The following is a 13,532-nucleotide window of genomic DNA, read 5'->3' as shown; positions in this document are numbered from 1 at the left end:
TTTAGTTTCTTTCAGAAGAGGGGAGGGGGGGACACTGGTTAAGGTTAAAGTATATATTTTCTACACAATTTTTTTTCTGTTTTGTTCGATGGGAGGGGGGTGCGCCCCACTAATGAGATGCTTGAAAAAAAAATTATTTAACGTATTAATTTATTAAATAACGTTATGAGTGAAATTTTCTAAGTTGTGAAACTTTAACTAGGTGCTAAGATTGTTTTATTAAGAATAGTAAGATGCAGAGGCGTCGGGAGGGAAAGGGGGTGTGGACCGCACATAATTTGTAATCACTAAACACAAAAACAAAACTTTTTAACAAAACACGATAAATTCCAATACAAAATACTTGGACAAACAAGGGATGCCAAAGTAAGATCAAAACTTTAATGCAAAACTGACCGATTTCAAGCACACGTCGATCTATATATGAGTTTTCTAGTAAGCACATAATGAACCACACACATAGGGTAGTTAAACTACACAAAAATTATACGATACACACTCACCATCTAAAAAAGCGTATAGCTAGAAAAAAAATCTGGGGTGAAGAGTGATAGTGACTCCAACACTCACATGTGAGATGGTGACTAAACACTCATTATGAGCGGCTGATGAGACAACCAGAGAAACTCGTGTATGGTGACAACTGTGGTTCACCATCCACATGGACTATTTTAACCGTCGCGGTGTCTCCCGCATTCATGTAAGAGACCCCTAGACCACAGCTGGTTGTACCATCCTCATTCGTCATGGCTTTACATACAACATACACATCTGAATCTTCATAGTTTAGAGTTTTTACATGGGCTCGAATTCTCCCTGAGCCGACTTGTTTTAAGGACAGGAAAAACAAGTAAAGACCTTCAACAGGTGCAACGAACAATCCGCTTGATGCAGTAAATCCGGTATCTTCAGTAAGTTCGTCCAGCAGGTCACCCAGCTGTGTGTTCGAATCTACGTTTAGCGTGGACTTTAAATAAGCAGTGAAGCCAACTTGGTTAATTTCGTCATTGTTGTTAGAAAGTTGGTCTTCTTCTATTTCTTCTTTAATTACATCTGTAAATAAAAAACAGAATATCACGTGACACATATTGTGCCAATAAAATTACACTTCCAAAACTAGATGTGTTAGGTTTTCTGTCTTTCTGTCTTTGTCTTTCTGTCTTTCTGTCTTTCTGTCTTTCTGTCTTTCTGTCTTTCTGTCTTTCTGTCTTTCTGTCATTTTGTCCTTCTGTCTTTTTGTCCGTCCGTCCGTCCGTCCGTCCGTCCGTCCGTCCGTCCGTCCGTCCGTCCGTCCGTCCGTCCGTCCGTCCGTCCGTCCGTCTGTCTGTCTGTCTGTCTGTCTGTCTGTCTGTATGACTGAATCGAATCAGGCGTGTTCGCTGCCGCCTTTAACTGGGTGCGATTTTGTGCCCCGGGCTCCCGCCTAAGTACTATGGCGCGTACGTTCGTTTCAATGATAACCCTACAAAAAGGACACGGTGGCATACACCATTTAAATTAGAACAGTTAAACCGAACAATGGCCTTGCCGAGTGTCCCTACCGTAGTGTAACTGACACTTGGGCGATCTCCTCGATATATGTTTACTCTAGAAACAATGACGTCATTTTATTGTGTTTACTTTTCCGGCTTTAGAATCAGAGGCGTAGCGACACTTTCGATTTGCACCCCCCTCAAGCTTTCAATTTATTTTTCAAACCCATTTCGGCGCCCCGTAAGGTCGGCGCCCGGGAATATATGTTCCCCCCTCGCTATGCCTTTGTTTAGAATATGTCCTATATGTTGCGTGTGACGTCACGGTTGTGGAAAGTTTCGTTTTTCCATTGACTGTGACAGTTTTTATTTTGCTAATTTTCCAAGTAAGGGGTTGGGTGAGGGAGGGGAGGTAGCAGACAGTGACATATAAATATAGATGCTTACCGTCTTCACATTTTACTTGCAAGTCAAAGATCTGTGAGCTACATATGGAAAATTGTGAGCTCAATGCATTAATCCGTGCACTCATTTCGTTAATCCGTGAGCTGAAATCGTCGGCCCTGTATTTTAGTTCAACAACCTGCATGCAAAACAAAACAAAATTTATGTTACAGGATTTTGGTTAATCCATCTGTATGTCACCCTAAATTGGATTTGGTTTGATGGATGGGATGATAGGGATGGAATGGACAGAGACATGGGAGGGCGGGATATATCTTTTCATAAAGGTCTATCGGACATATATCTTGATGACTATACAACAATCTTTACATTCTGATGTGTGGGTATTTTACAATCAGTTATTGCATTAAGTTATATAATACCAGGGGTGGAATGGCCCGCCGGTCTTCCGGGTAAAATCCCGGTGGGCCTCGGATAAAAGATCCCGGTGGGCCCCCCAAGAACGGTAATGTACTAGGTATTAGTGTATTGTGTCCGCATAGATAGTTTAGTGGGAGAAGATGCGTAGGTTGCGGCGGTGTATTTTATTACAATCTACAATAAAATACACTGCAGAGAGACATGTCATCTAAAGGACAAGTCGATTTAACACATTTAAAAATGTTGGCGTAAGACTTTGTTTAATTAACTGACCTTGCTGTTGAGCCCATCTACTCGACTAGGTTGTTGTTGCTTATGTTTGTTAAAAATTTCCTGCAGTCTGTTCAGTGGTTCCAATCTAGACGCTATAAGTTTGTAGATGTTTTTGTTCTAAGTGAAGGGAAAAAATATTTTAAAATTTAGTACTGTTTCAAAAATGTATTTTTAAAGAAAACAACCGCTGGATTACAGCTATAGCATCGTTATATTTAGCACGATGATAGACAAGTTTAAAGATGTATTATCAAACTGCTAGAACAGATAAATAAACTATGTCGCTACGTAAAAACTATTTCCTTTCTCCTCAATTTGTATTCATTTTTTTTCTTATTTAGAGCTACCACGTCTCTTTATCTTAAGGTATTTTGCCTATCATATGAGTTGAAACTTTTCAATTAGCATATATTTTGTTTACTTTGTCCAATTAGCAATTTGATATTTTTTTATTTGCCCCCCCCCCCCATTTCGTACGATTCAATAATGATATCCCTTGCGATAGTGTTACCCTAGATTAGAAGCCAACCATCCCCTTACCACCGGACTCATTAAACTTCAACCAGCTAAGTTACGTGTGACAAATATTTGACGTACCAAAGTTTCTCCCTGTTCCATCCTGGCCTTAAAATAGTCCATAGTTTCCTTCTTGCTCTTTTCATTGGCCGCCAGCAATTTCTTCATTTCCCGCAGTTTGTTCATCTCGGTGCTGTTGGCCAACTTCAAATCCTGCATCGTCCCTTGCACCGTCTCCACCTTACTCACCAGCTCCTTGGTTGTTTCTCCTAAGTCCTTGCACGTGTTTGTCACGTCATTCAGATCCACGGTGTTGTGCGTCACTTTCGTGCTCAAGGCCTCCAAAGTTTGGTTTGTTCTTTTAACCCATTCAGTGTGTTCGGAAAAATCGGATTTGGTGACGAAAGTATTGGCGAAATCTATCTCGGCGAGTTTTTGCTGTTCATGTAGTGACTCCTGTCTGTCCTTGATTTGGTTGGTTCTCTCATCCAGCTCAGATATGTGATTCGTGGTTTTTGAAGAGAAGGTCACGTGACTCTCTTCCAGCTCCAAGTTCTTTACTTTCAGAGTTTGGATTTCGCTTTCGAGAGCGTGAAATCTTTCCTCGATGGAGGCCATTTGTTTTGTTGTGTTCTGATTGACCTCGTCTTGAAACGAGGTTGAAACTTCTAGACTCTCAAGCCGCTGGTCGTAGATTTTGGAATCTGCAACAAATTATATCAGTCAAATATGAAATCGTAATGTGTTTGCTTGTGAAAACATGTATATTTAAACTCTATAACATTGCAATTTTTTAAAGAATCTGAATAGAAAAAGGTCATAAATTGGTATTTATTTAAACATCAGACTTACAGGAGCTGAAGAATGTTGTGCTCTGGTCAGACTGTTGTTCGGCAGCTTCTACGTCTGTAATAATAATAATAATAATAATAATAATAACCTCAATATTTAATTTTTCTAAGACTACGTGTTTTAAAAGACGACAGTAGAAACCATTTACAGTTCTAGCAACAAAACAAGACTTCACAGATTGTATTTTCTATTGAAGTAATATTACGCACAATAGAATCAGATTAATGTCAAGTACAAATATCTTAGCATGTAGTCGATTAGTCATTAACTTATAGCATTTTTCTTAACAATCCCAATAAAAACAAACATGGTAATAACGTTAATGATTTATTAAATACAACTAAAACTCTAACACATTTACGCAGATAAGCTCTAAAAAGGTAAAGGCTGGTGGTTTTATCGTTAAGGTAATGGGTGGTCTCCTATAAAGTATCAGACTTGTACTGGTTTACAAAACCACTTTAAAAAAAATAATTTTTTAGATTAATCATTAATCAGAAATAAAACAAAACGGATGAGGCTCACATCGAAATGCTTCAATCGTCTTCAGAATGAGTTGCAGAGTTAGGTCAAGTCTAGAGTTGACGTCAATCAGATGCTGTCTCGTACCTTCAGCAGACGACCCATTCTCCACAGCTGCCGTGGCTTCCGACGTGTACTAAAAGAATCTCAGTGTTTATACAACATACATGCCAACTCTCACGTGTAATTATTACACAAAACATGGAAAGTATATTGTTAAGAGTTAACTCTTTGACAGGAAGGGAATAAGTGGAAGACACAACGAATATGCTAAGGTTTTGCATATATTACGAGCCAGGGGCGTAGCGAGGGGGGGGGCGGGGGGTGCGGACCGCACCGGGTGACACCATTTAGGGGGGTGACACCAAGGCAAAAAGAGCAAAATATATAGAGAAAAACTCGAGGGGGGGGGGTGCAAATCGAAAGTTTGAGGGGGGGGGTGCAAATCGAAAACTCGAGGGGGGGTGCAAATCGAAAGTTTGAGGGGGGGGGGGGGTGCAAATCGAAAACTCGAGGGGGGGGTGCAAATCGAAAGTTTGAAAGTTTGTCCCTGGGAAGGGTCTCTATGCCTTTGGGGGGGGGGGGGGGTGACACCATTAAGTGCCGCACCGGGTGACACCCGACCTCGCTACGCCACTGTTACGAGCATGCAACAAACCTTGTAATTCGTCTGGACTTACTATATTGACGTATGAATCAATGCCTGCTTTCAGTCGAGATTTCTCCTCTGCGATGAAGTCGAGTTTCGCTTGGATGATACTCAACATTGGGTTAGTCTGGGCCATTGTGAAGGTTCAAAGTGGGGTTCGGCTCTTAGTGATAAAGATACAACATCAGCTTGCTGAAGAGTTTTTGTGTGTATGAAATAAGTATGTGTCATTTTAATCATGCGAAAATAAATGAACAAAATCCAAGAAGATATCTTAGCAACTAGCCCAAAATGTAAAAAAAAAAAAACGATATACCTTGACAAATATAGTCCGTGTAACGAAATAGGGAGTGTGAACAGTATGAAGATATATATTTTTAACAAAGTAATAATGCAGCTGCTATTGCAAACATGGTAATATTGTGAAAAAGGTTCATATGTCAAAAGTATGTTGTTCGTAGTTGTGACACTGGATAAGGTAAAATTATTTGCAACATTGCTTTATCATTACCGTGTACGATTTAATGTAATGAAATAGCGCGTTTTTATCAATTTTAATTTTCATGAGCTTGTTTCATGGTTGGGAATTTTAGCATTTTTATTAAAATAATTGGTTTTGAAAAAGAGAATAATATTGTTTAGCTACTTGCAAACAGCTATTATATATAATATTGTTTAACTTTAATTTTTTTATATAAATAGATGTAGATTAAATAGAGTCGTTCCTTAACTGTTGTTAGCTGCCCTTAAACATTTTAAATATTACATTCACCGAAAAATAAACTTCGTTCTACAAGGATTACAAAATCTGGTGGGTTTTTTTTTTTTTTTTTTTTATGTTGCGTGTTATTTAATTTTTTTTTTTTTTTGGTTTTTGCATTAGTTTTGTGTGATGTGTTATTTTGTGTTCTGTTCTTTTCTGCTCTTTAAAAAGAACTTTTTAAGTTTTACACCGGGGCAACCACACACACTATGGCGTGGCGCCTTTTCTAGACTTGCCGCTCCCCCCTACGCCAAAACAGAGTTTATTCCAGGCATCTCTTCGGGGGGAAGGAGCCCCCCCCCCCCCCACACACACACCGAACGAAATGGAATTTATATTGAAGATATATACATTTAAAAGTGTCCGCCCCCCCCCCCCCCCGAAAAAAGTCTACCGCCCTCCCCCTCCCCGAAAATTTCAAGTGCCCCCCCCCCCCCCCCCCGAAGAAAAAAGTCTGGAAGAAACACTGCCCCAAAAAATCTGCGTACTCCCCCGACCCACCATTTAATAAAAAGCAGAGTAAAACTCTTATTGAAAATATTATCAATAGGAGAAAGTGGGCCTAGATCTAGACACGATCGATCAATCAAAGACTTACCTGAGTTTTTAATTGTATGACGCTACGTTCGCTCGCGCTCCAAACACACGAACACCTTAATCTTTAAGATACGGCAGAAACCAGCATTGAGTAATCAGTATGAATTTACTAGCATCAAATGATAAGTCTGACATGCAGACTTACTAAACCAGGCAAGATCGATTTAAGAATAGGTCTAATTATTCGATTGCAATCCTGCACAACCATATCACATATGTAAAATAACCAAATTCTGCGGCATCAGATCAGTAATGCAAGCCTAACTAATCAACCACTAAGTTATGCTCAGTTACTATGCATATCTAGGATAAACAATCCATAAAGCTTCAAATTGTAATGGGAAACCCCGATTCTAAGAACGTACTCGGGTCATGGTTCTTAAGAATTCTTTTATAGCTAGCAATGCCCAAACATTTGTTTCGATATCAAGAAACTAGTTTAGCCGTCTTAGGTTGAGGTAAAAATCGTAAAAATGAGTAAGGGGACTTTATGGCATATAGATTATATCTAGATCTAGATTTCTAGATCTAGATCTAGATCTAGAATATCTAGATACTATTACTAGATAGTAGATAGACTAATAGTGAATAATCTAATAGTAGGCCTATAGATTTAACCTAAGTTAATGCATTTAGCACTCAATACACTTTATTGAATTAAATAAAGTTTATTGTGGTGGGCCTTATGGATATTTATTTTTGAGGTCTAAATAAAAAACTTTAGACTTTAGGCCTACACTTTCTCCATGTTTAGTAACTGATCTAGATCTAGAATCTAGATCTAGCGATCTAGATCTAGAAATCCAGATTCTAGATCTAGATTCTCTAGATCTAGAAAAAAATCGAAAATCTAACGAAACAAATAATTTTTTCTGCCCGTCTTGCGACAGGTTATGCAGCTAGAGTCTGTTAATATTTTATTTACTTCTACTAGATCCAGGGACCTAGCGAGGGGGGGGGGGGGGGGTGGGGTGGAGGTGACACCATTTAGTGTGGGTAACACCAAGGCAAAAAATAGCAAAATATATACAAAAAAAAAGGATAATTTCACTTACTTAAATGATTGGTGAGAGTGAATTAAATAGTTTATTAAGACTTAAGAGGACAAAAAAGAGGGGTAAAAATCAAATATATCCAGAAGAAAAAAAATATTTGAGTTATATACTTAATATACTCATGCGTACACACATACTTACAAGTGTATATGGAATATATATATATATATATATATATATATATATATATATATATATATATATATATGTAACGAGCGAACAGTTACCCTGCTCGCAACGCCACATGTTACGAGACTATTTGCCTGTAGTGCCAAATGTAACGAGTTTAACCACTCATGCTACACAACATCGACTACAGTAGAAATACTCGAAGATGCAGGTTCGCTATTGATCCTTTTATTACATGAATCAAGAAATGCTTCAATATAACACAATGAATCAACAGGAATGCTTCACAATAATAGTCTGAATCAACTGACCCCTAACAGTCCTCACTAGGCTTCATATAACTGAATCCACATGTCTATTGTCCTTCTTAACACAATATAACCAACTTGATATGTCACACAGACTGACTGATCTAAAGCGAGCGATGAAGAGAGCGGGCGATCGAAAAGGGAAGAGCCGCGAGTTCAGCCGTCCCCTCCTATTTATCCCTTGTATTCGTACTCGTATTCGTACTTGTATTCCTCCGTAATCGATACTTGTACTCGATGTCTCCGACTACTAGTTGCGCAGTTCTAACGTACAGTCCGTTTAATAAAACATCTGCGTCCTATCAATCAAAGTTGACAGGCCGTCTGAATCCCCTCGTACCGTTTCCCAAAATAGCACGCGTTGGCTTTGAGATTGTTATCATTCCGATCTAATAAGCCACCTGCTATCAGTTGCATCAGACTGTAATACTGCGTCTCAGCTTATCGTTCGTTATCAGTTGCATCAGATTTGTAACTAGTAGCTAGGCCTACCCTAGTTACATCCACCCCTGCCTTTTTTTGTGTGTTTTCCACCACAAACAACGCCTGGCAGGTGCACTCCTCCAAAGTCAATCGCACAATCGTAAAAAAAAATTTTATTGTTCCACTCACTGTCCACGTCGTCCCATTCGTATACGATTGACAGTTATACCTATTTCACATATCAACTGTGTCTACATCATCTTCCTGAGACACAAAACAGTTCTAGAATTCACCCTTTTCGTTTGGTGCCTTCACCAGTTCACTTTTATAGCTTTTTGAACCGTCTGTTCTCATACCAGCGCGACCATGAAAGAATTGATGGTTGCTGACAAAAAATTTCGTCTTCCTTCTGTTCCTCAAACTTCTCCGCGGACCACTTATCTGATGGTCTACTGTCTCTCTGTTTCTGGAAGGAACGGGATCCTCTTTGTTGCCGTTATCCTCCACTTGTGTATCGCGGTTGTTCTGTTGATGGTGATATGGTTCCGGGATGGGTATGTGAATTTCCGTTATAGTTTCCGGTTCCCTAATTGTCTTGGATTTCCTTGTGTGTAACTGCTCTTCTTGCCTATTCCAATATTTCTTTAATTGAGCAATATTCGCCCACCGATCCGGTTTGGCGTGATCGATGGGTCTTATCTTAAAGGGGCCACCTGCTACTTTAGGCATCTCCACGACTTGCCATATCTCCTGTCCCCAGAGATCGTGGATTTTGTTTCTGCCTAACGGGTGGCTACGCAGTAATACCCTGTCGTTCAGTTTGAGTGGCGGGTCCTTTGTCTGTACCGGCGGTTCCCTTCGCCGTGCTTCATGTTCTAGTCTTTCCTGTACTACCCTGTACATTTCTCTAATTCTTCTCATATGTTCATTCACATATTCCAGTGCGGTGTATGAGCCAGTCATACTCTCCCCTTTTCCTAGGAACAAGTCAAGAGGGAGTCGAGCCTCCCGTCCGAACAGCAACATGTGTGGCGAAAAGCCGGTTGTGGCATGGGGGGTGCAGTTGTATAGATATACCAACTCTGGGAGAAAATCAGGCCAACGTTTTTTCTGTTCAGGTTCTAGGGTACGCAGCAAATCATGCATGCTACGGTTGAACCGTTCACACTGTCCGTTTCCTTTCGGATTAAATGTGGTTGTTCTAGATTTGTTGATCCCGTAGTGGCTGCACAGTTGGTTAATTACTTCTGACTCGAAAGCCCTTCCTTGGTCAGAGTGTAATTGTCTTGGTATGCCATATTTGATGAACCAATGTTCTATTAAGACCTTTGCCACTGTTTTGGCAGTCTGATCTCGTGTGGGCACCGCCACAGTCCATTTGGTGAATACATCAGTCATTACCAACACATGTTCCGTCCCATCCGATGATTGCTCCAACGACGTAAAATCCATAGCCACAATCTCTAGTGGTTTTGTCGCTAGTAGGTGTCCTGATGGCTGTCTCATTTTGACAACTGGCATTTTCGCATGCTGACACCTCACACAAGCCTCACAATGGCGTTTGACCTCCATTTCCATATTGGGCCAGTAACACCTCCGTCGTAAAATTTTGTGCGTCCTGTCCTGACCCTGGTGTCCTGCCCTGTCATGTGCCAACCTTAGCACTTCTTCTCGTAACTGTCCAGGCACCACCACCTGGTGTATTGTCCCATCAATTTGGTCATGAATTCTCCGCATGAGAACACCATCCTCTATACTGAGACGGTCCCACTGACTCAGTATTTTCTTTGTTTCTCGACCAAATTGTTCTCTTTCCCTTCTTCCTGGGAATTTTTGTTCCTGGACGTATTTCAATAGCGGTTGTAAGCCACTATCCGTTCTCTGGGCATCTCTTATCTTTTTGTGATTAAGGCAATTAAAATCACTACTGTCCATATGTCCGGGCTCTGTGGATATGTGCTCCACCCCGGTCTGCCCGTTTTGCATCACTTGCACCCCATAAGGGATATCTGTTGACGCTCTGACCTCACATATTCCTGTCAGCGTTTCTTCCTCATCGCCCGGTCTCTCGTAAGGATTCCTTGATAAGGCGCCCGCATTGCCATTGGACCGCCCCGGGCGATGTTTTCTCTCTAGGTCAACGAGTGCCAATTCTGCTGCCCATCGCTGTTCGATGGATCCCAGCCTTGCTGTACTTTGAAGTTCTTTTTCAATATCGGATAATTTCTCTTCAAGTCTTGTTTGAGACTCTTTCATTTCTTCTAGTTTGCCAACACTGTTCTGTTGTCTACTATTTTTATTTACTTCTTCCGATAACAGACACTCTAAAGATGAACATTTCTCCTGTGCTTTTAATTTGCATGACCTTTCCCTATCCAGTTTCCTGGTTAACATTGAGATCTCATTCTTAAGTCTACCAATTTCCTTCTTATCATCATTTTTCTCTACCAACAAATTGTTCACTTGAAACTTTTCAACATCCCAGTTCATTTCACAGTTCATTTTTTTCATTAGTTGTGTTTTACCTTTCTTTTTCTCCTTACTGTGTTTCTGTGTCATTTTGTTTACTAAGTCATTACCTCGCCGCTCTGTAGCCTTGACCTGCCGTACAGAGGGCGATCGTTTCACCGGACAGTACCGTGCCATATGTCCGGGTTGTGAACAGGACAAGCAAATTGTTGGTCGACCGTCAGCCGTCCACCGGAGCGATGGAGCGGCAGGTCGCGGCTGTCCAACCTGTCTCTGTTTTGTCCCGTTTTTGCCCTGATTCTCAGCTGTTGACCTGCTTTCTAACCTCTCCAATCGTTGGTCAACCTTATCTAGGTGGGCCAACAGTTGAGCCTTCATGGTCTCCATCGTGTCGGCCCCTGTGGGTGGGGATTGTCTCTGTTCAGGCACAGAGACTTTGTCCACCGAACAGTTCGATTGGTCCTCATCCTCGGACCTGCGGATCGCTGAGTTCCTGACCTGAAGGAAGGTCAACTGCGGGTCTTTGTGGACCTCCTCTTTCAACTCTCTTCTTAGGATCGGGGTTGCTAGCCCCTCGATGAAATGGTCCCTCAGTAGGCGCGCATCAATGTCAGGTGTTTTGACCTTTACCGAATCAAAGGCCCTGTTCATCCGGTGTGAGTACTCCATCACACTCTCCGCCATTCTCTGCCTTAAGCCTACGAACCCTGCCAGCAGTTGCGATCCCGACCGTCTCTCCCCAAAGGTCTCCATAATCAGATCCAGCACCTTATCTGGATCTGATTGGATGGTTTTATCGTGGCATTTGACCTCTGCCCTAACCGTCTCTCCTAAACTGCCCATCAGCAGTCTTAATCTTTCCTCTGGTGACATGCCTCTCGAGGCCCAGGCCGCTTTGACCTCTTCACTGAACCTGTTGGTTAAAGTAGGATCACCGTCCCCGTAAAATTTGTTAATGTGGGACTCTCTGGGTAGGACCACTATATGGGTCTGCTTCTCGTCCAGAGTAGACATTTTATTCCGTAAGTAACAAAAAAAGAGTTCTTTCTTACCGTGTGTGTATGAAAAATTTTTCTCGTTCCTCAATTTTCACAGTTCCTGAATGTCCGAATTCACACACACACTAAACACAGTTATGCACAAGGTTGACTATGGGTGCCTAAAGCGGCAAGTCTAGTTGAATTCATCCTGTCCGACGACGCCAATTGTAACGAGCGAACAGTTACCCTGCTCGCAACGCCACATGTTACGAGACTATTTGCCTGTAGTGCCAAATGTAACGAGTTTAACCACTCATGCTACACAACATCGACTACAGTAGAAATACTCGAAGATGCAGGTTCGCTATTGATCCTTTTATTACATGAATCAAGAAATGCTTCAATATAACACAATGAATCAACAGGAATGCTTCACAATAATAGTCTGAATCAACTGACCCCTAACAGTCCTCACTAGGCTTCATATAACTGAATCCACATGTCTATTGTCCTTCTTAACACAATATAACCAACTTGATATGTCACACAGACTGACTGATCTAAAGCGAGCGATGAAGAGAGCGGGCGATCGAAAAGGGAAGAGCCGCGAGTTCAGCCGTCCCCTCCTATTTATCCCTTGTATTCGTACTCGTATTCGTACTTGTATTCCTCCGTAATCGATACTTGTACTCGATGTCTCCGACTACTAGTTGCGCAGTTCTAACGTACAGTCCGTTTAATAAAACATCTGCGTCCTATCAATCAAAGTTGACAGGCCGTCTGAATCCCCTCGTACCGTTTCCCAAAATAGCACGCGTTGGCTTTGAGATTGTTATCATTCCGATCTAATAAGCCACCTGCTATCAGTTGCATCAGACTGTAATACTGCGTCTCAGCTTATCGTTCGTTATCAGTTGCATCAGATTTGTAACTAGTAGCTAGGCCTACCCTAGTTACATATATATAGGCCTATATGTACTATTAATAAATTTAATATATTTTTTATGGGGGGTGCCGCACCGGGTGACTCCCGACCTCACTATGCCACTGACTAGATCTACATTTATATTTTATAATGATGAAGAAATCAGAAATCACTGTTTTATATAACAAACTTTTGAAATTTATAAGTGTGATAGGCTGCGGTTTGATGCCATTTAGTGTTGGTCAGACTTAAATATTAATATTTTCCATGACGATCCATGACTCTATGGCATTGTTGTGTAACGCCGTGACGGGGTGGGGGTGGCAAACACGTCACATCATTTCTGGACGGTAATTTAATAAATTTATCGACATTATTTTTTCCAGTTTTAACAATCAACGTTAGACTATTTTAATTTTCACTTCTTTTTTTTTTTAATAGAATAGATCTAGATTCAAGATCTACTATAATATTCTATACACGAGTATACACTGCCTATGTGACTGTTGTTAGTTATCATTTAAGTTTAGACCTATTAAGTCTTATTTGTATAATAAATAATATTAATCTAATCTAATTAATATTTTGTTAATAAATACCTTTAGACCTAGATATTATTAGTATGTTATTATTATAATAATCTCTAGTGGTCTAGAATAGTCTAGGATCAATATGATATTGTAAAATCATGAAAATTTTCAAACTATCATAGGCCTGCATACTACATAGCCTGTAAGTAATATAGAATTTAATTGTTCTTTATCTAAAATTCTT

General features: G+C 40.6%; 1 protein-coding gene across 3 annotated transcripts; it reads right to left on the bottom strand.

The window, feature by feature from the left end:
• Window positions 1-446: 446 nt before the first annotated feature.
• On the bottom strand, window positions 447-6,665 carry LOC131956115 (interaptin). 3 transcript variants are annotated; one of them, XM_059320536.1, is made up of 8 exons: window positions 6,471-6,665; window positions 5,141-5,301; window positions 4,464-4,596; window positions 3,939-3,992; window positions 3,168-3,790; window positions 2,571-2,687; window positions 1,920-2,055; window positions 447-1,053 (listed from the first exon to the last, which is right to left on the bottom strand). In XM_059320536.1, exons 2-8 carry the CDS (start codon window positions 5,243-5,245, stop codon window positions 596-598), a joined length of 1,626 nt encoding a protein of 541 aa, XP_059176519.1. In that variant the 5' UTR covers window positions 5,246-5,301; window positions 6,471-6,665; the 3' UTR covers window positions 447-595. The 3 variants fall into 3 exon arrangements, with proteins under 3 accessions (XP_059176519.1, XP_059176522.1, XP_059176520.1); XM_059320539.1 differs by having other exon boundaries at window positions 5,141-5,272; XM_059320537.1 differs by lacking the exon at window positions 6,471-6,665 and having other exon boundaries at window positions 5,141-5,379.
• Between the last annotated feature and the right edge of the window lie 6,867 nt (window positions 6,666-13,532).

The sequence above is a fragment of the Physella acuta genome, unplaced genomic scaffold (assembly GCF_028476545.2).
Source record: "Physella acuta isolate Inbredline_101_S28 unplaced genomic scaffold, ASM2847654v3 ptg001128l, whole genome shotgun sequence".
Lineage (NCBI taxonomy): Eukaryota > Metazoa > Mollusca > Gastropoda > Physidae > Physella > Physella acuta.
The sequence above is the reverse complement of the archived record's forward strand: the minus strand, read 5'-3'. Positions and strand labels throughout refer to the sequence as shown.